This window comes from Rhinolophus hipposideros, assembly GCF_964194185.1.
Source record: "Rhinolophus hipposideros genome assembly, chromosome: 5".
Taxonomy (NCBI): domain Eukaryota; kingdom Metazoa; phylum Chordata; class Mammalia; order Chiroptera; family Rhinolophidae; genus Rhinolophus; species Rhinolophus hipposideros.
In genome coordinates, this window is record NC_138051.1 from 100134101 (window position 1) to 100160965 (window position 26865).

Here is a 26865-nt window from a genome sequence, read left to right on the forward strand (position 1 = left end):
AATCTGTATAATATGGTATAGTAAAAATCACTATAGACATGTCAAAATGGAATTTAAAAAATGTTCAAACAACTCACAGGAAAGCAAGAAAGGAGAAACAGAAGAAGGAAAAACAAGGAACAAATAGAAAACAAATACAATGATGAACCTAAATCAAAATGTATCAATAATTAAATGGAAATTCACGTATCAACTAAAAAACAAATTGGAATGAAGAAAAAGAATCATGAACCAATTACATGTTGTCTTTAAGAAATGCAGTTTAAAATGAATGATATAGGAAGGTAAAAAGTAAAAGGATGGAAAAAAACACACCATGTAACACTAATCCAAAGAAATTTGAGGTGGCCATATTAATATCAAAGTAGTCTGAGCAAAGAAATAACCAGGGATAAAGAGAAACATTGCATAATGAAAAAAGGGTCAGTTCACGAAGAAGACATTGCAGTCCTAAACAAACAGCTTCAGTACACAAAGGAAAAACTGACATAACTGAAAGAAAAAGTAGGGAAATCCACAATTACAGTTGGAGACTTCAGCATCTCTCAGGAATAGAAGTAGTGACAGAAAACCAACCAGGATATAGAACTGAGCAACGCTATCAATGAGCGTGATCTAATTGACATTTTTAGAACATTCCACCCAACAACACCTGAGGACACATTTTTTACAAGTGAACATAGATCGTATTCTGGGTTATAAAACACACCTCAGAAATTTAGAGCAGGCTTTCCAGTCTCTTGTGTTTTACCTTGTTTTGTTTTTTTCACTTTTGAATTGCAGCATAATTTCCATAAAGTGTACAAATTAATGAATTTATGTGTGTATACACCCTTGTCATCACACAGATCAAGATACAGAACATTTCCAGCAGCCCAGGAGACACCCTGGTGCCACCTCCCAATCAGTACTCATTCCCAAGGCACCTCTCTTCCTACTTCTAACACTGTAGAGTAGTTTTGCTACCCCCTTGGGTATAATTCACTATTGAGTAACCTTCAGCATTAAGGCTTAGTGTTTCAAAGGTTTTGTTGTTGCTGTTCCAGAAAATGTGTTTGGATAGAACTGGAATACAGAGCAGGACATGGAGCGGTGTGGGATAAGGCCAGAATGGCGGGCCGGCGCCCCCATGAGGCTGAGGGGTGGAACCTGCCCCTGGGGCAGGGTCAGCTCCAGGACCCTCTGGGCCACTTGTGCACTAGTGTGCACTGGTAGAATTTGGACCCCTTACTTGGGTTACAATTACAGCTGGTTTTCTTTTATAAAACACGTGTCTCATTGATAGCAATTTTATTGTTCTTTTAAAAAAATATAGGGTGGCCGGTTGGCTCAGTTGGTTTGAGCACAGTGCTCGTAACACCAAGGTCGCCAGTTTGAGTCCCACATGGGCTAGTGAGCTGCACCCTCCACAACTAGATTGAAAACAACGACTTGACTTAGAGCTGATGGGTCCTGGAAAAACATACTGTTCCCCAATATTCCCCAATAAAATTAAAAAAATATATATATATACACATATATATGTATATATATAAACTATTTAAAAAATTCCTGCCACCCATCTCAAAAAATCTTAAGGAAACTAGAGTTTAGTGCTGTCCAGAATGAAACTGCACATTATACCTGACTGCCTGTTTTAAGGTTTACCGAGAATTAGTTTTCTGTTTATCATATGATGAGCCCTCTGGGCTTTGAAGGAATATGATACTCTAGGATAACCTCTGCAGGGACGACCAGAATGTGGGGGAACCTGGTACAAATGACTGGACCCAGCAGACTAGGAGGGGACCCCAGGAAAAAAAACCCGTGTATATATTTTAGCTAATTTTCCCTCAGGGACCATAAAAAAACATATACTGGGGCCCAAATCCACACTTGGCAGCCCTGAGTATCAAAAGCATTTTTTGAGCACCCATCGAGTATAGATTATAAACTTGTAATTGTGGAAACTCACAAAGAAAGTAGAAAATAAAAATTCTGCTTTGGAAAGAACTCATAATTTGGAGTTAGGCTGTTAGGGTTTGAAAACAAAGCTAAATATCTGTGTGTAAAACACAGAGAGATCTGGGGGAATACCCCCATACAGTTCACCATGATTACCTAACTCTAGGTGAGGGTTGAGAATGGGGTATGGTGAGGGAGGGTGTGAAGGGGAAGGGATTTTTGTTTTCCCTTACTGTGGAATTACTAGAACTTTTTGGTAATAACATCTTTGTATATTACTTGTGGAAACACAACACCACAAAGAGTTGCTTTGAGCTTTGGCTGTCATTAGTGTGTGATCCTAGAGATGAATTAAATACTTATGCCATTGTTATTATTGTCATTCTCGTCTTCAGAGCTACTCTTAGAAGCATTTGCTACAATCCCAGGGCTGTACAGATAAAGGACTGTAAGATTCCTCCTCAGGCCACAGGGCTGGTTGCCTGACCGCTGTGCTCACTTCCGGTGCGAGGTGGCGGGGCTTCCACAGAAGCCTGGGTGTAGAGGGTAATGGCAACCAGATTCAGGGGCTCTGGAATTTCCAAGGGAAGATCGAGAGATTCATTGCCTAGTTTAATTTAGGGGGAAGCTAAGATTTTATGGGAAGGTAAAGAAAAATAAAAGTTAGTTTGCCCTCTAATAAAACCATGTATGGCATGGATGAAAGATCCTGTTTTCAAATGGAGTATGTTCCTAAAGAAGAAAGCAGACCTTTTGTGTGATAAACAGTCTGGCATGTGTTTTCAAGAATAGTGCCTTTGGAAACCTTTTTTTTCTACACAAGTTGGTAGGAGAGGGCAGATGGAGACACAAGAAATTCTTCATAGCTAGTGCCAAAAGCACAAAGAAAATGTGAGGAGCCAATAATAAGTACAGAAATGTGATAAACTTGTTAGCTACGTGGGTGTGGCATACGTAAGAATAGACCAGAAAGATAACTTGGCCTGATTTTCTGTTCTGAAATTAAGTGTATGCTCTCTTTCTTAGCATTCAGCACATTGTTGAACTTCCACGGCCTTGCCTTCAGAACTGTGGCTGCACGAACCACCGCAGTGCTAGTTCCTGTTTCTGCCACTTTTCTGCACTTGCTCTCCCGGCGCATTCATTCAGCAAGTGTTTGTCGAGGGCTTGCTGTGTTCCGGGCCTGTGTTAGGTCCTGGAGACCGTTAGAGACAGAGCAGGTGAAGTCCCAGCCCTCATGGAGAAGGGGGAGAGCCAGAAAAGTGACACATAGACCAACAAGTGGGAGACGAGCTGAGGGGACGGTAAACCAGAGAAGGGGGTGACGAGTGCCAGCAGGGGTGGTCCCGTTGTAAATAGGAAGTTTGGGGAAGGGCTGACTGAGAGGTGGCAGCTGAACAAAGACCTAAAGAGAGTGGACAGCATGCCATGCTGATGTGTCTGGGGTCGCGTATTCCAGGTCGGAAGAAGGAGAGGCCTGGGAGTGGGAACGTGTCTGCCATGTTTTCCAGTTAGAAAACTCCTGCCTTAGAATGTCATAAATGTTTACCTGACTTATACCTAGTATATTTTTTTAAATGATGCAGAAATGGGAGTTTTGTCTCTCCACCTCAGCCAAAGACACATTTGCCTAATGCCTGCCCTATCTTTGCTGTGGAAGTGACCCCTGCATGCATTGATTAGGGTCCTGTGACCTGCAGTTGCATCGCAATACTGGGTTTCAATCTTTCGCAGCATGGATCGCTTCAGTTCATTAGTTGTTGGGAATTGAGCTTTCAATTTTTTTTTTACAGTGACTCACAGTAAAAATTGTATTTTATTAGATACCCATTCTCCCTAAATTGACCTAAATTCATTTTAATTCCAACAATTTTTCAAATGGCAATTGACAGGGTGAGTAAAAATGTGTATGAAATTGTAATGAGTCAAAAAGAGCGAAGATACGAGTGGGAAAAGAACACGACGGGAGGAGTTGCTATACTGGGTAATAGGACTTGTAAAAAGCTTCAGTAACCAAGGCAACTTGGTACCAGTACAAGATAAACAGATCACTGGAAGAGAATAGAGAAGTCAGAAAATTCGATGTGTGTGAACACGTGAGTTATTGCAAAGGTGATACCACAGAGGTTTTCCAGTAAGTGATGTGGGACGTTGCGGGGGAATGAAACTCCATCCCTACCTCACTTCATATGGTTATTTTATCTCAGCACTTTAAAGGTATTACTCTGTTGTCTCTTGATTGCTGAGACTGCTCTGGCAGTCGAATTCTTTTCCTTTATAGGTAATCTGCCTCTATCTTGATCACTACTGACAGAATCCCTGGCCCCAGGGACTTCCTTCAAATCCAGTGGACAGTGCCTACTCCACGTTGCCCTATGGAGTTAAGAAAATTATTCTAGAAAAGCAGATGCCTTTGTTTAACTTTCAGATCATTAAAAAGTTGTACAAATATTCAAACTTTAAATCGTGGTTGTTTGTTAGTAAAAGAAGGAAAATAGTGAAACAATTCTTACGCATTTAATGAATTCGAATCTTATTTGAGTCTTCTTAAATGTATCAGAATATTCAGTTACTTCCGCCTGGCCTAGTCGGGTGTTGGGGTTATGTTGCACGTGGGGCTCCCTGTGTGGAGTTCGCTGACAATGTAATGACTCGGGGTGACATTGGGACAGACCCCAAGGGTGAGGATGAGGGTTCCAGTGGCGGGGGTTCCTCGGCTGCTGACGCTGTCAGCCTTTCCCGGTGCAGGTCGCTGTTGCGTTTTGAGGTCCGGAGCAGCGAGGTAGAAGGACGTCCCCGTGAGGAACGGCCATGGTTTGTCTGACTTCCACCCGCAGCTGTTGCCCAGTCAGGGTTTCGGAGAGTCGCCCTCTTGGCTGTCCAAATGCCATGTAGAGTCCAGGCATTACATAACCAGTCCGAGCCTAGCCGAGACCATGGTGCGGGTCCGGTGGGGAAAACAAGACACTTGCAAACTTCCTGGAATGCAATCCAGGTCCTGGAATCCTGACTCAAGCATTACTTGAAAGAGGTGCCAGAGTGATTGCCCTTGAAAGTGACAGAACTTTTATTCCACACTTGGAGTCCCTAGGAAAAAATCTGGGTGGAAAACTAGACGTGATCCACTGTGACTTCTTTAAACTGGATCCTAGAAATCATGGAGTAGTAAAACCTCCTAGTCTGACTTCACAAGTACTTTTCCAGAATTTGGGAATAGAAGCGCTTCCTTGGTCAAAAGGTATCCCTTTAAAAGTAGTTGGAATCTTCCCAACTAAAAATGAGAGAAAGACATTTTGGAAACTTTTGCATGACATATATTCCTGTACTTCTATATATAGATATGGACGAGTAGAATTAAATTTGTTTATTAATGAAAAGGAATGCAATAAACTAATGGCAGATCCGCAGAAACCACACCTGTACCAAGCATTAAGTGTGCTCTGGCAGGTAGCTTGTGAGATTGAACTTCTGTATGTGGAGCCTTGGTCGTCATTTAACATGTACATGCAAAATGGGCAACTGGAAAAGCCGAAGTGTAAGGAGTCACTGGAAGAAATACAACAAAAACTGTGTTTTATTCGACTGACTCCGTGTAGAAATTTATTTACAGAAAACTTAACACCTGTTAACTATGATGTATTTTTTCACATGTTAAAGCAGTGTTTTATGAAGCGCAATGCCAAGCTAATAAACCACTTACAATCATTGAGTCCAGTTGATGCAATGGATATATTGAAGCAAACAAAAAAAAAGGAAAAAACAAAAACAACAAATATGTATCCTCGAGACTTTAAACGCCTTTTTAAACTATAGAGTGTTCCAAAGGTTACGCTTGTAAGTGGCTATATGACGACTTCATGGAGGACATAGTCATATAGGGAACTGGACTGCCAAGACAGTGGCGGGCGCCGTTTATTTTATGTGGAAATTATGACACAAATTAAAAAGAACGAAGCTTGAAAACTTCACATCCATCCAACAAAAGGTAATGTTCTTGTTTTGCACGAACTAGACCTTTTCTTCTGAAGTTTGTACCATGAGTACATAAAACAACAAGCTATTTTATTCACAACTGAAGAAAATGAAAACTTCAGTTAATTGTGGATTTGATCGAATTGGATTTGTTTTGTTTTAAATCCCTATCTACTGTCAACATACTGGTTGTTGTAGGGTATTACCAGGTGAAATTCAGTTTTAAAAATCCTTTTGGCCAAATACAGTGTATTAATTTAAATATTCCACTTCCACTGTTCATTTTTGCAGCCTCCTGGGCGGCAAACATTTGTACATTTTTAAGTTTAGAAAGTAAACTGATATAAGTGATTTGTTTCACTTGTCAGTTTGTTGAAATGTATTTATTCTGTGCAATGAAATTATTCAAATTTTAATATGGTTTAAACCATTTTAGAAATTAAAATATTTTAAATAATAAAAAAAAAAGAATATTCAGATCTGTTGGTTATATGATATGCTGGCAGTTTCTACTGCAGGCTAACCTTGCCGCATCGAAAGAGGCCCATAGAGAAAGCCTCGCTGGACCTCACCGTCCCCAAGGCCCTGCTCACAGAGAACACAGGTCCCGTGCACTGGTCTCGCACACAAAGGGGGAGCTGCCTGCCAAGGGGCTTAAGAAGCCCTGCAGGTGAAGTGTGTGTCTGGGACCCATTCCCAGCTTCTTTCCAATCCGACTTTTCCCATCAAGTTTCTTCTGGATTTCTGTTTGAGGAAATTAAATGGCCACAATGAGGCAACAAGAAGTGCCCCTTAGGAAGATGGAAATGAGGGAACTAGAAGCTGAACACACAATAGATGAGACCTGAGATGAACGGAGTCTCCTGAAAGAGACGAAAGAGTGGCTCCCAGGTCAGAATAAGACTGACCTATCCTCTGATCAAAAGAAGAGAGAGTGTGACTGAAGGAAGGGAGCTGAAAGTCTGTGGAAGGGGTCGAATTCCCTGTGCAGCTGGGTGTGGGGGTCTCTTTGCGAGCCGGGAGCCCCTTTGTGTACTGGCTCTGATGCTTACAGTGGTGTGGTCAGAAATTGCTCCATGCTTGCCTAGCAGCTTTTGGACTAAAACTCAATGTCCATGTATTATACAGCGGCTAGTGAGGGAAGAGGGTACCGTTCACACCTAAGAGTTCATTGTAAAATAGTAAGCTGGCTTTGCAGTTTAAACTTCCACTTCTTGTGCAGTAGATGACGTGAGACAACGTCCCTGAGCTGATCAACACAGGACACTAAGATTGAGTATCTGGGACAGGAAGGCTGAGGCCACAGCCTGCAGTCAGGTGTTAGCTCACCAGTGTGAATCTGTGTGAGGCACCTGCAGACTCCCGTGTGTAAGGATACGCACCTGTGGCAAAGCTGTGACTAAGAGCAAGGGGACAGTTAGTCCCATGTTAGTGATTTTGGTGGCTGGCGTATGAGGCAGGGAGGGGCCCAGGGGGCTTCAAAGCAGCTCTTGACGTTCCCTTTCCCCAGCTACGTGTAGATGAGGACTCGTGAGTGCGTGTCTTCTGATAACTTAAGGCTATGGTATCCACTTAGGCTGCATACCATCTCGTGTACGGGATCATATTTCATCATTTAGAAATGAAAACCAGGACAGTGCTGTGGTAGGAGGCACCTGGGGTTCATTCCACTGGCACCCTGGAGGCCGCAGCCTTACCTGCCGCCGCTGTTCTGCACCTGTGAGAATAGACTACGTCCTTCCCGTGACCCACCTGCGCGTGTGTCAGGCTCCCGGGTTTGCTCATGGGTCTGCTCCTCTCCTAGGCCATGGGTACCCCCACGCTAAGCACAGCAGAGCCGTCAGTAAACATTTCCCTGCTTAACCCTATGTCAGTGTCCATCTCATTAAAACTAGCGAGTCTTTCAGATAGGCCATTAGATGTTATCAAGGTCTGTCTCTGTTTGTAGACCCCTATGAAAAATAGTGCTAGCTTGGTGTTTTAATGAAGTTAGTGCAGAAAAGACCCCCGTTTTAAATAATGTGCAGTCAAGATTCCCGTGTTAAGTGGATGGTTTTATGAAATGGAAATACTGCTGAAAAGAGACTCGTAGTGGATTTGAGCCTTGAGTGTTTGGGTATCCTAAAAGAGGTTTTATGTATCCTGATTCAGCCATAAAAAAAATCACCCTCAAATATTTGATCTCTTTAAATAAAATAGAATTTCCGTCCATGTTTTTTTACTCTGTATGTCGCTTGGTAATGACCTCATCTCAGTAACTCTCTCCTGTTGTGGGGCCTGTAATTGATGAGCGCTGCAGCCACCAACATGCTCGTTCCGAGATCGCGCCTCCTACTGGCTGCTCCCAGCCAGTGCCTGAGTGTGGCTGGGGCTGGAGGCAGGTCATTCCTGTGAAAACAGGGGACTCCTCTGACAGGTGACTTTGGTTTGGGGTGTCCCCGTTGTTAGAGTGGCCCACAGACCTCAGGGACACTTACTTCAAGCTTCTAATCACAGCCCGGTCTTACTGGTGACCAGCCCCCATCCAGGAGCCCACTCAGACTCACCTCAATAGAACCAGCGAGCTCCCAGTGCTCTTGTCACTTAGGAAGTTACAACGGTTTTAGGAGCCCTGTAGCAGGAACCAGCAGCAGAGACATATGTATGTTTGTTATTATTTCACAACTGAGATCAGTTACAGGACACATGTTGTAAACTCTAGAAAAACTGCTGTAAAAATAAAACAGAGCCTAATAAGCCGTGGTGCACACATTTAATTTACATAGACTGCACTGCAGTGTGAGCCGACCTCTCCAGCCCTCCGTCTCCCGTCTCTCCCTCCTAGCTTGCAGAGGACAGTTCTTGCTGCCTCCTCCACCTGTTCTCCCCCACCCATGGGGTTTCCCCATCTCGAGGACCTGCTTTCTAGTGGACACTCACTAATGCAGTGGTGGAGTCCGGTCTTTCAAGGCTTCCATCACCTCACTGACTTTCGTCTGGTCATTCTGTCAGTTACTGCGGGAGGGGCGTTAACATCTCCCAACAGAACTGTGCAGTTATTTTTCTCATTTCTGTTCTGTCAGGCTTTGCTTCAGGTATGTTTTTCTTATTGTGGTAAAATGTACATAACTAAGTTTACCATTTGAACCATTTTTAAGTGTCCAGTTCAATGGTATTAAGTATATTCACACTGTAGTGTTGTTTCATGCAACTTAAAGTGCTGTCATTAGGTACCTGTACACTTAGGATCGTTACATCTTCTTGTTGAATTGATCCTTTTATCTCTATAAAGTGTCTCTTTTTACCTTTGGTAATATTCCATTGGTATTAATATGGCTACTCCTGCTTTCTTATAATTAAGGTTTGCATGGTATATCTTCTCCATTCTTACTTTTAGTTTATCTGTGCATTTATATCTAAAGTGCATTTCTTTCTATCTAAAGTAGGTAGCCTGAAGTTGGGTCCTACTCTTTTATCCAGTATGATGATCTCTACCTTCTAATTGAAACATTCAGACCATTTACATTTAATGTAACTATTAATGTGGTTGGATTTAAGTCAAGGTTTCTCAACCTTGACACTATTGATATTTTAGTGTGGGAGCCCTGTCCCAGGTGTTGTAGGATGTTTAGCAGCATCTCTGGCTTCTACCTACTAGATGACACTAGTACCTCCCAAGTCGTAGCAACCCCCGGACATTGCCAAATGTCCCATGGGTGCGGGGAAGCAAGATTGCCCCCAATTGAGAACAATTGGTTAAGTCTACCATTTTGGTTATTGTTTTCTACTATACCCCTACGAGGTATATTGCTTATACCTTGTTTTTCTTTTCCTACTGCCTTTTGGGTTAATTATTTTTTGTATTTCTGTTTTATGTGCACTATGACTTATTAGGCTGTACCTTTTAATATTTATAGTAGTTTTTCTAGAGTTTACAATATGTGTCCTTTAACTTGCTTTGAAACATTTGTGAAACATTGTGAAATAATAAGAAACATACACACACGTCTCTGCTGCTGGTTCCTGCTACAGGGCTCCTAAAACCCTTGTAATTTCCTAAGTGACAAGAGCACTGGGAGCTCGCTGGTTCCATTGAGGTGAGTCTGAGTGGGCTCCTGGACGGGGGCTGGTCACCAGTAAGACAAGGCTGTGATTAGAAGCTTGGAAGTAAGTGTCCCTGAGGTCTGTGGGCCACTTTAGCAAATTAATCAAACCCGAGGAGGTGTTGGTTTTGTTCTAGTCTAGTGTACATCAGTCAGAAGCACAGGTGATGACCCAGGCTTGCAACTGGCATCTGAAGTGGCAGGAGGCAGTCTTGGGGGCCTGAGCCCTTAACCTGGGGGATCTGATGCTCTCTGCAGGTAGATGGTGGCAGGATTGAGTTAAACTGTAGGACACCCAGTGGGTGTCAGACTTGCGTGGTGTCACGGAGGAAAAAAACCCACATATTTGGTGACTGTAAGCATCAGAAATAAAGTGTTCTGTGTGAGAGTAAAGACTCACAGGTGGAAAGCAGAGTTTTTCCTTTACATCAGTCTACTCAAGTAATATGATACCACTTCGCAGATGATATAAGAACTATACAACCATTGTGTTTCACTTTCAGATGTTTTTGTTGCTAGTATATAGAAATACAGTGGATCTTTGTCTATTTCACTTATATCCTGTTTTGTAGATTTCTTTAGGTTTCTGCATAAATGATCACATCTGCCCATGGAGAAAGAGTATTATTTCATCTTTTCCAATCTGTATGCCTTTGATTGTTTTCCGTGACGTCCTGCGCAGGCTAGGATGTCCAGTATAGTGACCACAGTGAGAATGGACATCTTTGCCTCAGCATTTAGCCTTTCACCATTACAGTAGCTGTAGATGCCTCACTGATGCTTTGTTTTCACTCCTAGTTTTCTGAGAGTTTTTGTCATGTGTGAGTTTTGAAGTTTGTCGAATACTTTTTCTGCATCTGTTGAGATGATAATGTGATTTTCTCCTTTATTCTGTTAATATGTTATATGACTGTATGCAGTGACTTTTGGTTATTAACCCAACCATGTATTACTGTTGTAAACTTTGTCATGATATAGGTTATCATTTTTAAAATCTTGCTGCATTCATCTTAATATTAAGATATTAAGTAATATTTTGTTAAGATTTCTTGTGTCTGTGTTCATGAGGATATTAGTCTATATAGTTGACTCTGAACAACACAGATTTGAACTGTTTGGGTCCACTTATATGCAGATTTTCCCAGTAAATATGTACAGCACTGTGAATATATTTCCTCTAAAGATTTTCTTTTCTTTTTTTTTTTAATTAAATTTATTGGGGTGACAATTGTTAGTAAATTAAAGATTTTCTTAATAACATTTGTTTTTCTCTAGCTTACTTTATTGCAAGAATATACATAGTATATAATACACATTACATATAAAATATGTTAATTAACTGTTTATGTTATTGATAAGGTTCCGGTCAACAGTAAGCTATTAATAAAATTTGGGGGGAGTCAAAAGTCATACATGGATTTTCGACTGCGTGGTGGGTCAGCATCCCTAACCCCTGTGTTGTTCAAGGGTCAACTGTAGTTTTCTTACGGTGTCTCTGGCCTTTCTCATCATACATGTAACTGTCTAGTATTTCAGTTCTATTTTTAACTACTCAAATTAGATGTTGATATTGTATTTTCTAGTCATTTTTTAGATTCTCTCGTGTTTTTACCAACTTCTTCACTCACCATTCTTCATTACATCTCAGTTCTTCCCTTTGCAACCATTTTTCTTCTTTCTGGAGTCCATCCTTTAGTACTTGTGTTGAGGTCTTTTGGTGGTAAGTACTCTGGATTTTTTTGTTTGAATGTCTCTCTGTCTTTGAATTGTTTGGTCAGGGAATCCATTCAAGGCTAACAGTTTTTTCCTCTTAGTGCTTGGAAGATGATACTCTGCTGTATTCTGAATTGTGTTCTTGCTATTGAGAAGTCTGTTTTTTAATAATGATTCCTATTTGGTTATTTGCATTTTTTTCTCTGACATACTAATATTTTGCCATCGTTTTTGAGGTTTTACTGTCTGACTACAAGGATTATGTGTGTACTGTTTTTTCCATGAATCTTGTTCAAGGCTTGTGCTCCTGAGGATACAAGTGTTTTAATCAGTTTTGGATAATTTTTAGCCATTGTCTCTGAAGATATTGCCTTCCCTTTTCCTCTCTTTTCTTCCTTTCTGGAATCGTGATTAGATATAGGTTGGACTATATCTAAACAGGATATAGATTTAGATATAGCATGTTCTATCCTCTATGACTCCTAACTTCTCTTTCATATTTTTTTATCTTTTTGTCTGTTGCACAGATCTGTCATCTAGTTCACTATTTTCTTTTAGCTGTGATTAATATATTTAATCTACCACTAAGATTTTAAAGTCTTTTGATTCTTTTTCATTCCTATCTATTTGTGATAGTAGCTTGCTCTTATTTTTTTTTTTTAATATTTAATTTATTGGGGTGACAATTGTCAGTAAATTTACATAGATTTCAGGTGTACAATTCTGTATTACATCGTCTATAAATCCCATTGTGTGTTCACCACCCAGAGTCAGTTACCTTGCTCTTATATTTCAGTTTCCTTTTATATTTCTTTTAAATTTTTAAGCATATTTCTTTTTTTTTTTTTTTTAAGTGTGTTTTTCCAGGACCCATCAGCTCCAAGTCAAGTAGTTGTTGCAATCTAATTGTGGAGGGCACAGCTCACTGGCCCATGCGGGAATCAAACCAGCAACCTTGTTGTTAAGAGCACGGTGCTCCAACCAACTGAGCTAAACAGCTGCCCCCAAGCATATTTCTCTTATGTCCCGGATCTCTTCCATCTAAATGAAGTATTTTGTTGGGGGTGAGGGATTATTCAATTCTATTGCCTTTTTCAGCTGGTTCCTCTTCATGGGGCCTCTGCTTCTGAATAGAAAGGAAGAACAAATTCACACTGATGCTGAGTAGGGCAGGCTTGTGATTACAGGTTCTTAGGAAAGATTCTTCCTTTATGCACTCCCATCAGTGCCTGAGATAAGACACAGTCCCTTGTCAGCTCCATTTGCCAGCAAATCCAATTTCCCTTAGTTTACACTTCCACTGAGGGTTAGGTCTTCCGGGGTTCTGGCTTTTGCAAAGAATATCGGTTCCAGCTCCCACCTCATCTGGCCTGAAGCCTTGTCCTCGTGATCCCTGCTCAGCTCTGAACTGAGGCTCTGCGTGTTGGCCAGATAGTCCCAGGGGAGCTTGTGGCTTCAGGACTGGCTTCTGTTCTGGTTTTGATACAGGAGAGTTAGCATGTCTCTAGGTAGACAGGGAGGTCCCTGGTGGAATAAACAAAGACAGCCATATCCTAAAACTTCAGGTTTTGAAATCACTCCTGTGCTCCAGGACATAATGTAACAAGGCCTTGAGGTCAGTCATAAAATTCCTTTTATACTGACAAATGGAGCAGATCTGATAGATAAGAGTGGGTTACTTTGCTAATTCCTTCAGGATGGGCAAGCAGAACAAACCTGGTAGATGAATTTCATTAGAAGGTGCCAGTTCCCTTCTTCAAACAAGTTCCCTTTTTCAAACAGCTCCCCTTCCCCAAGCAGGCAAGGGAAGGTATAAAAGTAAGAGCTTTTACCTCAGTCATGGGGCACCCCCATTTGGGACCCCCTCCCGCTCGGGAGCTGCAATCTTCTCATGCCTCTAATAAACTATCCTCTTTTTGAAACTCTTTGCCTCTCTCTAGTCCGTGTTTCCATTCTTCGGCTTCACAAGACAAGATCCCGGCCCGCACTCAGAAACTGCTGTAGCAGGTCCGACATCACCTACATCAGTTTGGCGATACTCTTTTCGCTTGGGCTCCTGTAGATTTTCTTTTTCTTTCTAGAGATCAGCTTTAAAAGGATGTTTACATTGCATTTCAAGGTGTTTGGAGAGAAATGTTCTTCGGAATAGCTAAACACGGTACTGTTAGAAGTTGAAGCCACATATTTTATTTATCTGAAGTAAGTTTTGAGAACCTGAGTCTTGGGATGTTTTGGTTGTTACTCCAAGAACCATAACGCTTATTAGTAATCATATTGAACAACATTAACTCAAACTTAGCACATTGGTTTATTTAAAAGCACAGATATAAGCACCACACACCAATATTCAGACTTCCAACCCATCTGAGTGATGAGTTTTAGTTTGAAACCATTCACTCAGAAAACTTACACAAGTTTTAAATTTGTGCATGACACAGCAAGATCTCTAGTGAATGATTTTGATTCCCGATGTGGTGGTGGTAGTCTTTATAATTACAAATTCCCAAGGAAAGTATTCTCTTTTCAATGTCCTGCCACCACGTCGAGACTATTCCTACCTCAACATGTGTGTTCCCTTCGTCCCTCAAAGCAGCACCGTGGATTCTGCTGATGGGACCAGCCCTCATGTCCCCCGCACTCCAGATGACCAGGTCCTTCATTCTCCTTCCTCTGCACGAGCCTCCCCGCCTTCCGTCTGGGAGGCTGCGGGCTCGCTCACAGAGTGGCGAGGCCGAGCAGGGCCTCTGGGGAGCCACACTGGGGTGCACCCAAACTCCTGCTTCTCTAGCCGTGGGACCTTAGACACATCCCTTACCTCTGTAAAATGAGGATGCCCACGGCACCCACCCTCACGGTTGTGTGAGGATTCGAGGAGCTAACAGGTGTAAAGTGCTTCACAAGTTGCCTGGGACAGGGAAACACTCAGGAAGTGAGTTGCTCTGCTGTTTTCTCTGCTGCTTCCTCATTGTAACCAGGTCTTAGTAGAGTCTTCCATCTTCACAGGGTTTACTGCCTTCGTGCCCGTTTGGTTCTCCACTCCTCCAACTAGGGGCATACCACCTCCTGCCTGAACTGTCGCTCGGGCTCCCGGTGGTCTGCCTGCCCACCCGGCCCCACTCGCCCCTCCCTGCACCTCCCTCTGAATCACCTCTGCCTGACACACCAGCAAGATCAGGGATCTTCAAGGGCCCCTCTTTTCCTTCCTATAGCTTAAGAGCCAAACCCCTTCCCCGGAATCACGATCTGGCTTCAGGACTATTTATAGCCCATGAGAATCCCCTGAAAGCTGTAAAGATCAAAGTGAGCTCAGTCGTTAGCATCCCCACTGGCTGTGGGTGGCTTTTCAAGTGCACGTCTCATTGCCACAGCTAAGCTTTAAGAGAAGGGACTGCAACCCACTTTAGTTTGTTACCATGGCAGCTGACTCAGTCATCTGAACACGGAGGGTGTGCTTATCTATTGACAGATTGACTACCATCTAAATTACCACAGTGGCTTGGATCAAGGTGGCTTATTGGAAGTCTTGCCATACGTCTCAGCTAGGCCAAAACGGTTGTATAATTTTTCCGAATCGATGGTTTCAAACTGAAAAAATGATCACTTACGAGGGTTGGAAGCCTGAGTATCTGTGTCGATGCTTGTACGCATGTATTTTAATAAACCAGTCTGTTGAGCTTGAGTGAATGTTATTTAACATGATTACTAATCTCAGAACCAAAACACACCAGGAACCATTTATAAAGCACTTCCAGGTGTGTTGTCTCATTGGTCCTCGTAGCGAGCCTGTGTGGCAGGCAGACTGGGGACCACAGTGTCTGAACAACTTATCCATCAGAAATGCAGTTTTTAACTTGGTTACTTCAGTGATTAAACACCTAGGGAAGAAAAAGGAGGGCTTAACAGATTTAATTCTGAATTGTGTGCTCTTGCTGTCAGGGGTATGTGCAGCCCAATAAAGTTTCCCACTCCACTGGTAATGTTTTACAACAAGTTTTGGGTTTGGATATTTCTCCTTTAGGGGAAAACGGAATCCATCACAGTGGTGAAGCTGCTGAGCTGCTTCGATGACCTCGTGGCTGCGGGCACGGCCTCTGGGAGGGTTGCAGTGTTTCAACTTGTGTCTTCATTGCCTGGGAGAAATAAACAGGTAAGCACAAATCATTTTAACACTTGTTAGCTTCTTGGCAAATTCCTCATGGATTTTAAAATGAGAACTCCTCCTCTGCCTCGAAAATAGGTGTTCCGAGAAGCTTAACACTATGTTCTTTATAATCTGGTACCATTTTTGTTCCTGGTAGGACATAAAGCACGGAAGAGTGATTTAAATTTTGCTTCATATTCTATGGCCGTTCCCTGTGGGTTTTAAAGGTAAATAGGCAGGTGGAACCCAGGTCCTGCCTCAATAGGAGGGCTGCATCCCACCTTTCCACATAGCTCCATCTCACAGTGTTTATCGTTTGCTTTTTCTCATGTGTATTTTTATCATTTATTCATAGCTTCGGAGATTTGATGTCACTGGTATTCACAAAAATAGCATAACAGCTCTGGCTTGGAGCCCCAATGGAATGAAATTGTTCTCTGGCGACGACAAAGGGAAAATTGTCTATTCCTCTCTGGATCTAGACCAGGTAAAATTATTTTCAGAAATATTGTTAACTGTCTTACATTTAGAGAAATTATACTCATAACTGAATTTTCAGTCAGCTTGTATTCTCCATCATCCTCCCTCTGTAATCTCCACTGTTACTTGTAACATTTTCTTTCCAGGACGTTTCTAATGTTGTATAAGCTTCCGCTTCTAGGGCCAAAGAGTTGGCCTTTGTTTCTACTGGAACGCTCACTTTTTCATTTTCCTGTTGTCTATTGCTACTAAGAAAAGAAGCCCCTGTCGTTCCCAATTCCTCGAAGGGTTTGCAGGCGGTCTGAAGCATTTCATAATCATAACTGGAAGGGAGCTGTGCTTCCTGGGGGTAGCAAGTTTGCCCCTAGCCACACCTTGCCTGTGTGAGATGACCTGTGGGAGAGAGGCAGGCGGGGAGGTTTGGTGGCAGCGCCATCCCAACCCCCCACCCTCGTGTTTGTTATTTTATTTAATCCTCACAGAGGACCCTGAGCTATGTGTTCTCATCCCCAATCAATAGAAGAAACCACCGCAGAGGTCCCGTCACTAGCCCAGGGTCACAAGCTAATACCTGGCAGAGCTCAACTTCGAACTGAGACTCTGCTCCAACGCCTGCACCTTTGCTGCTGTGCATGCGCGTAGGTCTGCGCATGCTCCCTCCAGCCCTCCTGTGCCATTTGTGGTGGTGTCGGTCAGGCCGGCTGGGCTGCACTCCTTCCTCGGTGGTATGAGCCTTTCGTTGGCTTATTTGCAGCCTTCGTTCCTAGCCCATGGTAGGAATTCAGCAATTCCTAGCTGTGTGATCTTTCGTCCTTCTGACCCAAGACTGACTTTTTACAAATACTCTCTAGCAATAGTTCTCCAACTTTTTGGGTTCAGGACCCTTTTACATCCTAAAAAGAGGATCCCAAAGCACTGTTATTTGTATAAGTTACATCTACTGAGTGCGACGTGTTAGAAATTAAAACTGAGAAATTTAAAAATATCTATTATTTTTATTTTGAAATCATAGTAAACCTATTATATGTTAATGTAAATAATATTTTTGTGAAAATAACTATTTTTAAAACAATTAGAAAGAGTGGCATTGCTTTACGTTTTTGCAAATCTCTTTAACGACTGGCTTAGTAGAAGACTGCTGGATTCTGCCTTCAATCTGCTGCAGATACATTATGTTGGTTGGAGAATATAAAGAAAATCTGGCCTCACATAGACATGCAGTTAGAAATGGGAGTGTTTTAGGATCCTCTTTAGAGAATTGTGGATATTCTTCTTTAATCATATCAGTGGTAGTTTGTTTAAAGGTTGGTTACAGTGTGGAATCTGAAACCATGTGGGTGAATGTTTCATGCTCTGCCACAGTGAAATCCACTGGTCTGTCTTGCTCTCTTCACAGCTCTCTGACCCATGCGTGATCTTGTAACATGGTACATTGGTCACTTAGAAAATATTGATCCATTGAGTGAGGCAGATGTTCCAGACGTTGAACATTTAATTATACACTATCAAAGGAAGCTGTGCTTTTGACACTTTATTATCAGCAACAAATACTATCACTTGTCCTTGAGGTGACAGGCTCACTTTGTTCTTTCTGAGAAAATGTCTGCCAAGTATCAAAGTTAGAATAATTATAGTATTCCAAGTAAAAAGTTGGTGCCTGTGAAGAAGCAGCTGGCTCAGCTGACAGCTCTAACGGCCACACGAGTGCTGTCCTTGAGAGACCAGAGAACTCCAGACGCAGGGGAGGGCTGTGTGTGCACGCAACAAAATACAGAAATACATGTACCCAAGGGTCGGGATTTAAAGAAGTTGTAGTTTTCCTGCATCAAAGACATTGTTCAGTGAAATGCATGTTTTCGCTGCGAGTGCGTGATAGGGCAGGGCACAGGGACAGCTGCTGGGTTCGCTGCCCTGCTCGATGCGGGCGCGCAGGCTCCAGTAGTTGTACCCACCGTGGCTGTTCCATCCGTACTGTCAGCTATGAACAAGGCAGATACAGCCTAGTGTCATAAAGAAAATGGTTTTGACCTCGCAGACTCCTGAAAAGGGTCTTAGGGACCCTCAGCAACTACGGACTACACTTGGAGAACCGCTGCTCTGCAGGAGGATGGTTTGTTAGGGTTAAGTGTCCCCTGCATTTGTACTTTCCTGATGCCAATCCCCCAGCCTGCGGGCAGTGCAGGGAACACTGTTCATACACCCCCATTTCCAGAAATGGAGAGATAGTCATGTGCAGAAAGCAGTGTCCTTAGCACTCTGATTATTTTTTCCTCAGCTTTATTGAAGTTCTGATAGGTGTTTTTAAAGACAAAGTACTTCGTGAGATTTGCCAAAAAAAAAAAAAGGGGGGTGGGGAAGATGCATAGTTTTGCAAATTCAATACAATAAATTTCATTCCATTCCAAGCTAAGTCAAAAAATGAAAAACTACCGTTTGCATAACTGCAAAGATGGGAGGAAAATCTGCCTCAAAAGTCCTAAGTGTTTAGGGGGTAATGGGAATTTCTCTAAATTTTGGTGGTGGTCACATGACTTATGCACGTGTCAAAATTCATAGAACCATATGTCTTAAAAGGGTGAATTTTACTGTATGTTAATTAATCTGATTGCTGCTCCCTCTTTCTCCCCTAAAAATGGTCTATGATATCTTATCAATATTTCTGAAACAACTGAAGAAACTGGTTCAAGAGAAGAGTGACTTAAACAAGCAGATCTTTGACACCAAGAAATATGTTTGTTAGCAGTAAAATGCCTTCTATAATTTTATATTTGTTCTTTAATATATTTAATACCAGTTTAATTTCTTTCTAACATCTTCTTTTCTGTGACCCTTTCAGTGGGGAAGGATAAAATGTCCCCAAAATTGCTTTGAATTCTTTGTGAGGGGAAGTGTAATATAAACGTAGCTGGTCGTTGTCACAATAATTTTATAGAATGTCCCATTGTGTTCTATTAGAATAAATTATACACATGGTGCAGCATATTTATGCTTAGATCTTTATGAATTCTTTGAACTATCTGCTGATAATATTTTTAAAGAAACCATACAGAATTTTCAGATGTTTCTTTCAAACTTGGTGTGTCCTGAGATAGGTGTTAACATTGACTATTTTCTCTCATTAGTTAAGGACTTTTCCAAATAGTTGTATTGCAGTGGATTGACACTGAACCTGACAAGAATGAGAGCCTACGTTTCCAGATGTAAATTGACCTAAGTAAAAATAACAGAAAGGACGCTTCCTAGTCTTGGAGGCAGGCTTGCATACCACCTTGAGCCGAGTCTGACTGGCCTCTCTCTAACAGGGTGTCTGTAACTCCCATTTGGTGTTAGAAGAGCCATCTTCAATTGTGCAGCTGGATTACAGCCAGAAAGTGCTGCTCGTGTCCACTTCACAGCGAAGCCTGCTGTTTTACACTGAGGAAAAGTCTGTCAAGCAAATCGGAACCCAGCCAAGGAAAAGGTGAGCTTCTCAAGTGTTCGGCCTGCCGGTTACAGAAGGGGCTGTCAGGTTTCCTAGGTTCCCGGGTTGCCACAGGCAAGCCCACAGCGGCTCGAAGCCTGGGCTTCCTGGTGGACCTCCAGTCTGCCCAGGGTGCCTCATCCCGGTGTCAGACAGAGGAAGCATGCGTCCCTCTGCATGTGCGGCCACTCTGCCACGAGGGCCAGGGCCTGGGGAAGCCACGAGGCGGTCTGCTCTGTGCCCGCTCCTGTGCAGGCACCACCCCTCACAGCCCTGACGAGCCAGCATTCGCTGGGTGCCTCTGCCCTGTGTGTGCTATGCAGGCTGTGGCAGACTCGGGGTAACTGGTCGGCAAGGCCGGTGTGAGCATGGAAACTTAGTGAGCTCAGCAGGAAGGTCATCAGCAGTTGTGTGACCTGCTGTGGAGCAGCGTGTGCAGGGTGCTGTCTGCAGTCAGGCTTCTGAGCCAGCCGGGGGGAGGGAAGCCTTCCAGAAGGAGTGGGGGCCAGGGGCAGGAGTAGAATTAGCCCCCGGGGGGCGGGGTTCTGGAAGGGGTGAAAGGTTCCAGGCTGAAAGGGTGTCCCTCCTGTGACTTGATGCCTGAAAGGAAAACAGTGACAAGGAGGGTTAGGCCAAGTTCACCTGCCTGCATCTGGGGGAGAGAAGGTGGCAGCAGCACTTGGGTGCCACCCTCTATCCCCCCAAAGCATGCTTGTAGAACTCTGTGTGGAGGTTTGTGTGGGGGCAGGGTCCATGGGGAGGGGGTTCATAGAGTGGGAGAGTTGACCCTCCTTATCCTGAGTCAGGTTGGGGGAGTGGAAGAGGCTGGGCGGGAGCTGGCCGAGTCCCCAGCAGAGGGGCCCCAGTGCCTACAGAGAATCACATGTGGGGGCAGATGGGCTGGAGGCAGGAGGAGAGGGTTGGGTGGCGTAGTGGAGAGGGGAGAGCAGGCTGACTTGGAAACGTGGGACTGGCACGCGTTGATGAGGACCGGCTGAGGCTGGTGGTGCCATCGGGAGAAGGTTGGGTGAGGTCAGCCTCTGGTCCTCGCGGTTCCCATTATTCTGTGTCCCATCCTTCACAGCAGCACAGTGGAAGTTTATTCTCTTCTGTGTGGCAGCCCTTAGCTATGAAAAGACACTGCCATGCCAACCCTCGCTTCTGCTGAGAACCTCCTACTTCCCATCAACAGTTTGGCCTGTTTATAGCAGAAATCTTATTGGCCCCTGGTAAACACAGTGAAATTTGTAGCTCGGCCTTAGTGTTCTCAGGATGGGTCCTGGTTTCCTCTGCCGGTGCCGCAGCTTCTGCCTGACATTTTGTCCTGGCTCGTCTGTCAGGGTCGTACTGCAGTGTGTCTTTTTGGAAGGAAGGGGGAGTATAGAGAGCTTTACAAACCAGTTTCCTTTCACATGGGTCATATTCCCAACGGTCTTTGTCTTCCCACCTGGCCTTGTGATTGTTTTGTGAAATGTGAGCACTTTTCTGCCAGCCTCTCCCGGTGTCCGGTCCTGGCAGCGCTGATTAAAGATGGACTGTGTGCCAGGCACCGTTCCAGGACACAGACACAAATAAATGTGTCCGCTTTCTCCAAGGGGGTCGGTGTTATTTTATAGAGCCTTAGAGAGGTGAGGGAGGACACAGAATAAACGGGAAAGTTCCAAGCTCTGTGTCTTCAGTGCTGTCTTCTGTTGCGTGCTGGCATGGCCACCTGGGACGCCGGGCTTCATTCAGTACGTGTGGGGTGAGTGCCTGCTGGGCAGCAGCACACAGTGCACACTGGGGACAGGTCTGTGCCCTCAAGCAAGAGAAATGTTGGGGCTGGAGTAAGGGCTGTGGAGGGAACAACGGGTGAACCATGGCGGGGGAGGGGCAGGAGGCTTCCCTTGGATAGAATGGTCGGGAAAGGCCTCCGCAGGGAAGTGATCTTTGAGCTGAAGCCTAAATAAAGTGTGAGAATAGCATCTGGTCTGAGGGAGCGTCAAAGCCACGGCCCGGGATCAGGCCAGGGCTCTGGGTGTCCCATGACTCAGGAGGGGACCGCAGTGGCTGTGGGGCTGTGGGTCAGGGGCAGGTGCCGGCCGGTGGGGGGACTCGGCGGTGGGCGATGAAGTGGTCCTCTGATCTGTGAGCCTCCTCAGGTTGGACAAATAATACATGTGTTACTGCCAGAAAACTTCAGACCCTGGCCATCCCCGCACGTGTGTCATCTTTGTTCTCTGTGTTTCTTTGGCATATATGTCAGGACCCTCTCCATACCTGTTGCCGTGTCTCCTGCCGTCCAGGCGTCAGGGACAGCCTGTTCCAGCAGCGCATGTGTACTGCAGTCCATGCTGGGTGTTGCAGTGTGACCTGTACCCCAGTCAGAGCCAGCGTCAAGTTCTGGGACAGTGTCACTGTCATGCCTGTCTGTTGACCTTTGGGCATTGGGCTGCTGAGATTCTTGTCACGGCTTGGCTCATGCTTCACACCCGTCTCAGACTTCCATTCTCTCATTTTGGTGTCCGCGTCCATGTTCAGCATTTCAGGTCTGTGGCACCATAAATCATACATAAAATTAGAAAACATTATTTTATGGTTAGAATGTGTTAACCTGAAAGCACTCCTTTCATATTAATGTGGCCCATAAAGGGAATGAATCACAGTAGATTTTTGAAAGTCATCAACGATTTTTCTAGAAATCATCCCCACCAAAACTAAGGAATTAGGTGAATTTATTTATGGTTTTAGGATCCTGCAGTGCTTCGACCTTAAAACTTAGGGTTCTGGGGTCCACTTCAGAGTGACATCAGCAAGTGCTGCAGAATCACACTGCAGTGGGTGGTGGCCAGGTCGGGGGTTGAGGACCTTTGCACCTGGCTGGCTCTGGCTGGTTATCCCAACTTACCTGCTTTCTCCTGACCCACACGTTTCAGCACTTCCTTAAAGCCAGCCTCCCGCCAAGACCCTGCTCAGCATGTCCCTTTGCCCAGAGTGCCCATTCCCTGTTTCTCACCTGGCGATTGCCCATGCAGGGACCAGGGTCCAGCCTTCTCATGCCCCGGTCCGAACGTGTCCCCTTGTCTATACTCCTCTGTGTGCAGCTTGAACCCCCATCCATGGCTCTGTTGGTGTTCCTTGGCTTCACCATATCCTGTGTTCTTGTGCGGGGAGCAGGAGCTGAGTCCCTGTATTACAGTGACCATGCAGTGGTGACATAGGTAGTTAGAGGTGGCTCCCAGCTGTGAGCACCTGCAACATCGTGCATGGAGTCGAGTTTTTGTGGGGACTTGCGATGTCACAGGCATTGCCTTCATAGGTTATGTCATTTAACCCTCACTTCACCTTTGAGGTGGGAATTATTATCCCTGGTTTACAGATGAGCAAACTGAGGTATAACGAGGTTATACACCACGTAGCTATTAAATGTCAAGGCTGGAAAGTGAGCCCAGCGGTCGATCAAAAGCCAGTACTCTTTCTGCTGGTCAAAATCAGAAATATTTTGGAACCAGCAGGACTTACAGTTGAACTGAAACTCTTCAAATTGAACTCCAGTGGAAGTCTGAGATTGGGCAAAGATGTGGAGCAGTGAGAACTCTTAGATTGCTGACGGAAGTGTAGGTTGGTACGATCACGTTGAAAAAGAGTGAAATTGTCTTCAAACTTGAATTTGCTCTTACTCAGCACCCCAACAATTCCACTTCTGAACACTCCTTGACAAACTCTTACACCTGTGTCCTGGGAGGTGCTGTGCAGAATGTTCATAGCACTAATGTGAGGAAGTGATTCAGATACCCATCAACAAGGGAGTGAGAAAATAAAGTGTGGAATACTATATAGCAGTGAAAAGGAAGGAGCTACAGCTTTTTATCAGCAGGGATGTGTCTTAGAAATATAACTGAAGTTAAAATCAAGTTTCAAAAGCATACAAAGAACATCATGTTGTTTTTAACACAAATGAAAGACAAATAATATTTATGATGCAGTGTTTAGGGGTACAGGGCTATGTGGCAAAACTATCAATAAAAGCAAGGGAATAACAACCCAAAATTCAGCCTGGTGTTCACACTAGGAGAACAGAGGGGGCAGGAGCTTCTAGGAGCAGGAGAGAGCAACAATGCCACTGAGGGTTTATTTCCCAAGTTGAGGGATGGGTTCCCAGATATAGATTTCATTATTAGGCTTTAAACTTATATATATATATATATATATATATATATATATATATGTATATATATGTATATGTATATATATGTATATATATATGTATATATATGTATATGTGTGTATATATATATGTGTGTATATATATATATAACATATATCTTTTTGTTTGTGTTAGATATTCCATAATTTTTAAAATAGGAAAAAGTACCAAGCCTGGGGACGAGAAGGAAAATTTGGTCCCTCTGATGGTTTAGAGAAATTCTGAAAGGGCTGCCTTGATCCTAAGGTCAAGCTCACTTGTGGGGGTGTTGGAGTAAGCCCGGCAACCAGACATTAGAAGGAGCAGGATTTCAGAGCAGGGAGAGGGGGGGCCAACCTGCATCTGTCACCTCCTGCCTCAGTTTCCTCTTCTCTAAAACGGGAGTTGTAATATTTGCCTCACAGGGTTGTTGTGAAGATTAAACGAGAGAGTGGAGATAAAGTGCCAAGTACAGCACGAGCCGCAGTGATTACACAGGAAATAATGACCTTGAAACCAGGAAGTGTGCTTATCAGGGCACACACCAGAAGTGTGCTCAGGGCACACAGCGCTGGGGGGGGGGTCTTAAGGAGTGTAAGACAGACCTTGTCCTCGGAGGCACAGGGATGACAGTGTGGGTCAGTGAACAACAGGAATGTAGAAAAGGGTTTGAAAAAAAATCAATCTTGTTTAGGCTTCGCCAAGAAATTCCTGTTGTGGTGACTATCAGGATTGCCGCAATCCCTTTAAATCGGTCTGTGTCTGTTTTTCCTTTTTCTCTTGTAATTTCAGCACTGGGAAATTTGGTGCGTGTTTTATACCAGGACTTTGTAAGCAAAGTGATCTAACCTTGTACGCGTCGCGGCCGGGGCTCCGGCTGTGGAAGGCTGACATCCGTGGGACTGTTCAAGCCACGTTTATCTTAAAAGATGTCTTTGCCGGAGGAGTCAAGCCTTTTGAACTGTATCCGCGTCTGGAATCCTGTGACAGGGGAAGTGGCAGCGTACCCGAGAAACACCTGGGGCTTGTTTCATGTTTCTTCCAAGAAGGCTGGGTGTTGAGTTGGAATGAATATAGCATTTACCTTCTCGACACCATCAACCAGGTAAGCGAAGTGGCCATACCACATCTCAACGTCCGAAGGCAAGGGACTGCTTACCTGCTTCTCCGAATGCTGAAAGAAACAGTGCAGGTGCTACTTTTTTCTCTGGGCCAGTTGAGGAAATCAAATGAAGCTTTGGCTATTTCTGTAGATTGGAAAAAAATACTTGGTTTGATACTCATAGCCCTGCCTCCTGCCCAGAAATTGTGTGCGGTTTTTGTATTTAAGCACAAAAGTAAACTTGTTCTTCATAGTCTATTTGGATCATGTTTTTCCTGACTACCAAATGACTATGAGTGAATGTAATGAAAACTCACGCAGGACAGACACTAAACGAGTCACTTCGGAGCCCTGGCCTGGACACCGCGGAGCGGCACAGGGGTTTCTCTCCAGCTTTCTTTCCACCCTGTTCTTTTACTCAAGTGGAGCCACATTACTTTGCCTTTTTCTTTCTTTCTTTTTTTTTTTTTTAACACTATACTTAGTGATGTATCATGGATAACTTTCCAGGATCATTAAATCATGGTAGGAAACAATTTCTGTTTAAATCAGGGTATAACAGATGATTACCATTAGTCAGATATAAGAACTTAAAACAACCAGCTGTTCCGTTTCAGTTTCTCCTCGTCTTCAGAGCGGAGCTTTTACTCTTTTGTAGATAATTGATAATTCCCACTGCCCATCCTCCACCCGCCCGTCCTGCTCACCTCCCCCCTCCTTGAATCCAGCACGCCTCTGACAGACACCCTTTTCTTTCACACGCCGAGCTTCACTGTGGAAATTAAAGTGTTTTCTTAGTTGGTGTGTGTCAACAGAAAATGAGATCATCTGCACCTCCCTGAAGCCTTACTAACTGTCCTCAGCCCTGCCTGGTGACACAGGTGGCCTGGTACGGTGGAGAGAAAGCTGACTGCAGAGGCAGGACTGGGCTGGAGCTTTGTCTCGGGAGGAGTCGAGCCTGGTTCTGCCTCTGAACAGCAGCCCCTCAGCTTCCTTACGTGGAACGGGAGGGGTATGAGTGGGTGGGGCCACCAGGGCTATCTTTTAGCCCTGACTTTGTTTCTTTCGTAAGGAACATTGTGAAGGACGTCTTTGTGCTGTTCCCCAGTTACAGAGAACTTAACTTCTTCTGCCAGCGCTCTTTGCACGTGCTAATTGGTGGGGTGCAGACCCATGACTGCACGTCAGCTTCTCCTCTGAGCCCTGTGGGTATGATTAACCTCATTCCACAGGCCGAGAATGGAGACAGGGTGTCCCCGAGCTGACGTGGTCACCACCAGGGTCTGAACATGCCGACATGGTCAGCAGCATTCAGACTACTGGCGTGTTTCCAGCTGTCCATTGGGATTATTTAAGAATTAACAAAGAGCTCAGACCTTTTCCTCTTCGACAGTGAACTAGTCTCTTATTTGCACTGTTGACTGAAAAGCAAAAAGTTTTTAAACATCAGTGCGGGCTCAGGAAGTCCTGTGTTTTGTTTGCTGTCTGCTTTGATGTGACATTAGAGCAGGGGTGTCCAAACTTTTTTCAGCGTTTTCCACCAAGGGCCATATGCGGTAAAATACACAAACAGCTGGGCCACTCACTCGAGGTGAAGTACGTATTGCCTCACCTGGTTTATTTAAGTAAACTAAATATATTTTTGGAATTTGCTGCCGGCCAATTAACAGTGGATTGCGAGTCACAGTTTGGACACCCCTGCATTAGAGGAACCCTCTGTCCCTTCATTTACTCATTCAGAACCGCAGGCAAGTGCATCCCAGTCTGTCCCACAGGACTGCACAGAACGGGGGGCTAGGCCTGTGG

At 44.1% G+C, this 26865-nt stretch overlaps 2 protein-coding genes across 3 annotated transcripts in view; both read left to right on the plus strand.

The window, feature by feature from the left end:
• Positions 1 to 26865, plus strand: part of TECPR2 (tectonin beta-propeller repeat containing 2) — a 90849-nt gene that overhangs the window by 7870 nt on the left and 56114 nt on the right. For both annotated transcript variants that reach the window (XM_081048426.1, XM_081048427.1), the window contains exons 3-6: positions 15730 to 15858; positions 16208 to 16339; positions 19635 to 19792; positions 24750 to 25062. In XM_081048426.1, coding sequence (XP_080904552.1) covers positions 15730 to 15858; positions 16208 to 16339; positions 19635 to 19792; positions 24750 to 25062 — 732 coding nt within the window. The remainder of the gene's footprint in view (positions 1 to 15729; positions 15859 to 16207; positions 16340 to 19634; positions 19793 to 24749; positions 25063 to 26865) is intronic.
• Positions 4592 to 5915, plus strand: LOC308497508 (dimethyladenosine transferase 2, mitochondrial-like; the record flags this gene model as incomplete). Its single annotated transcript, XM_081048286.1, is given in 4 exon segments — positions 4592 to 4672; positions 4731 to 4891; positions 4893 to 5749; positions 5752 to 5915. Coding segments are annotated over 4 exon segments (1170 nt in total). The 3' UTR covers positions 5823 to 5915.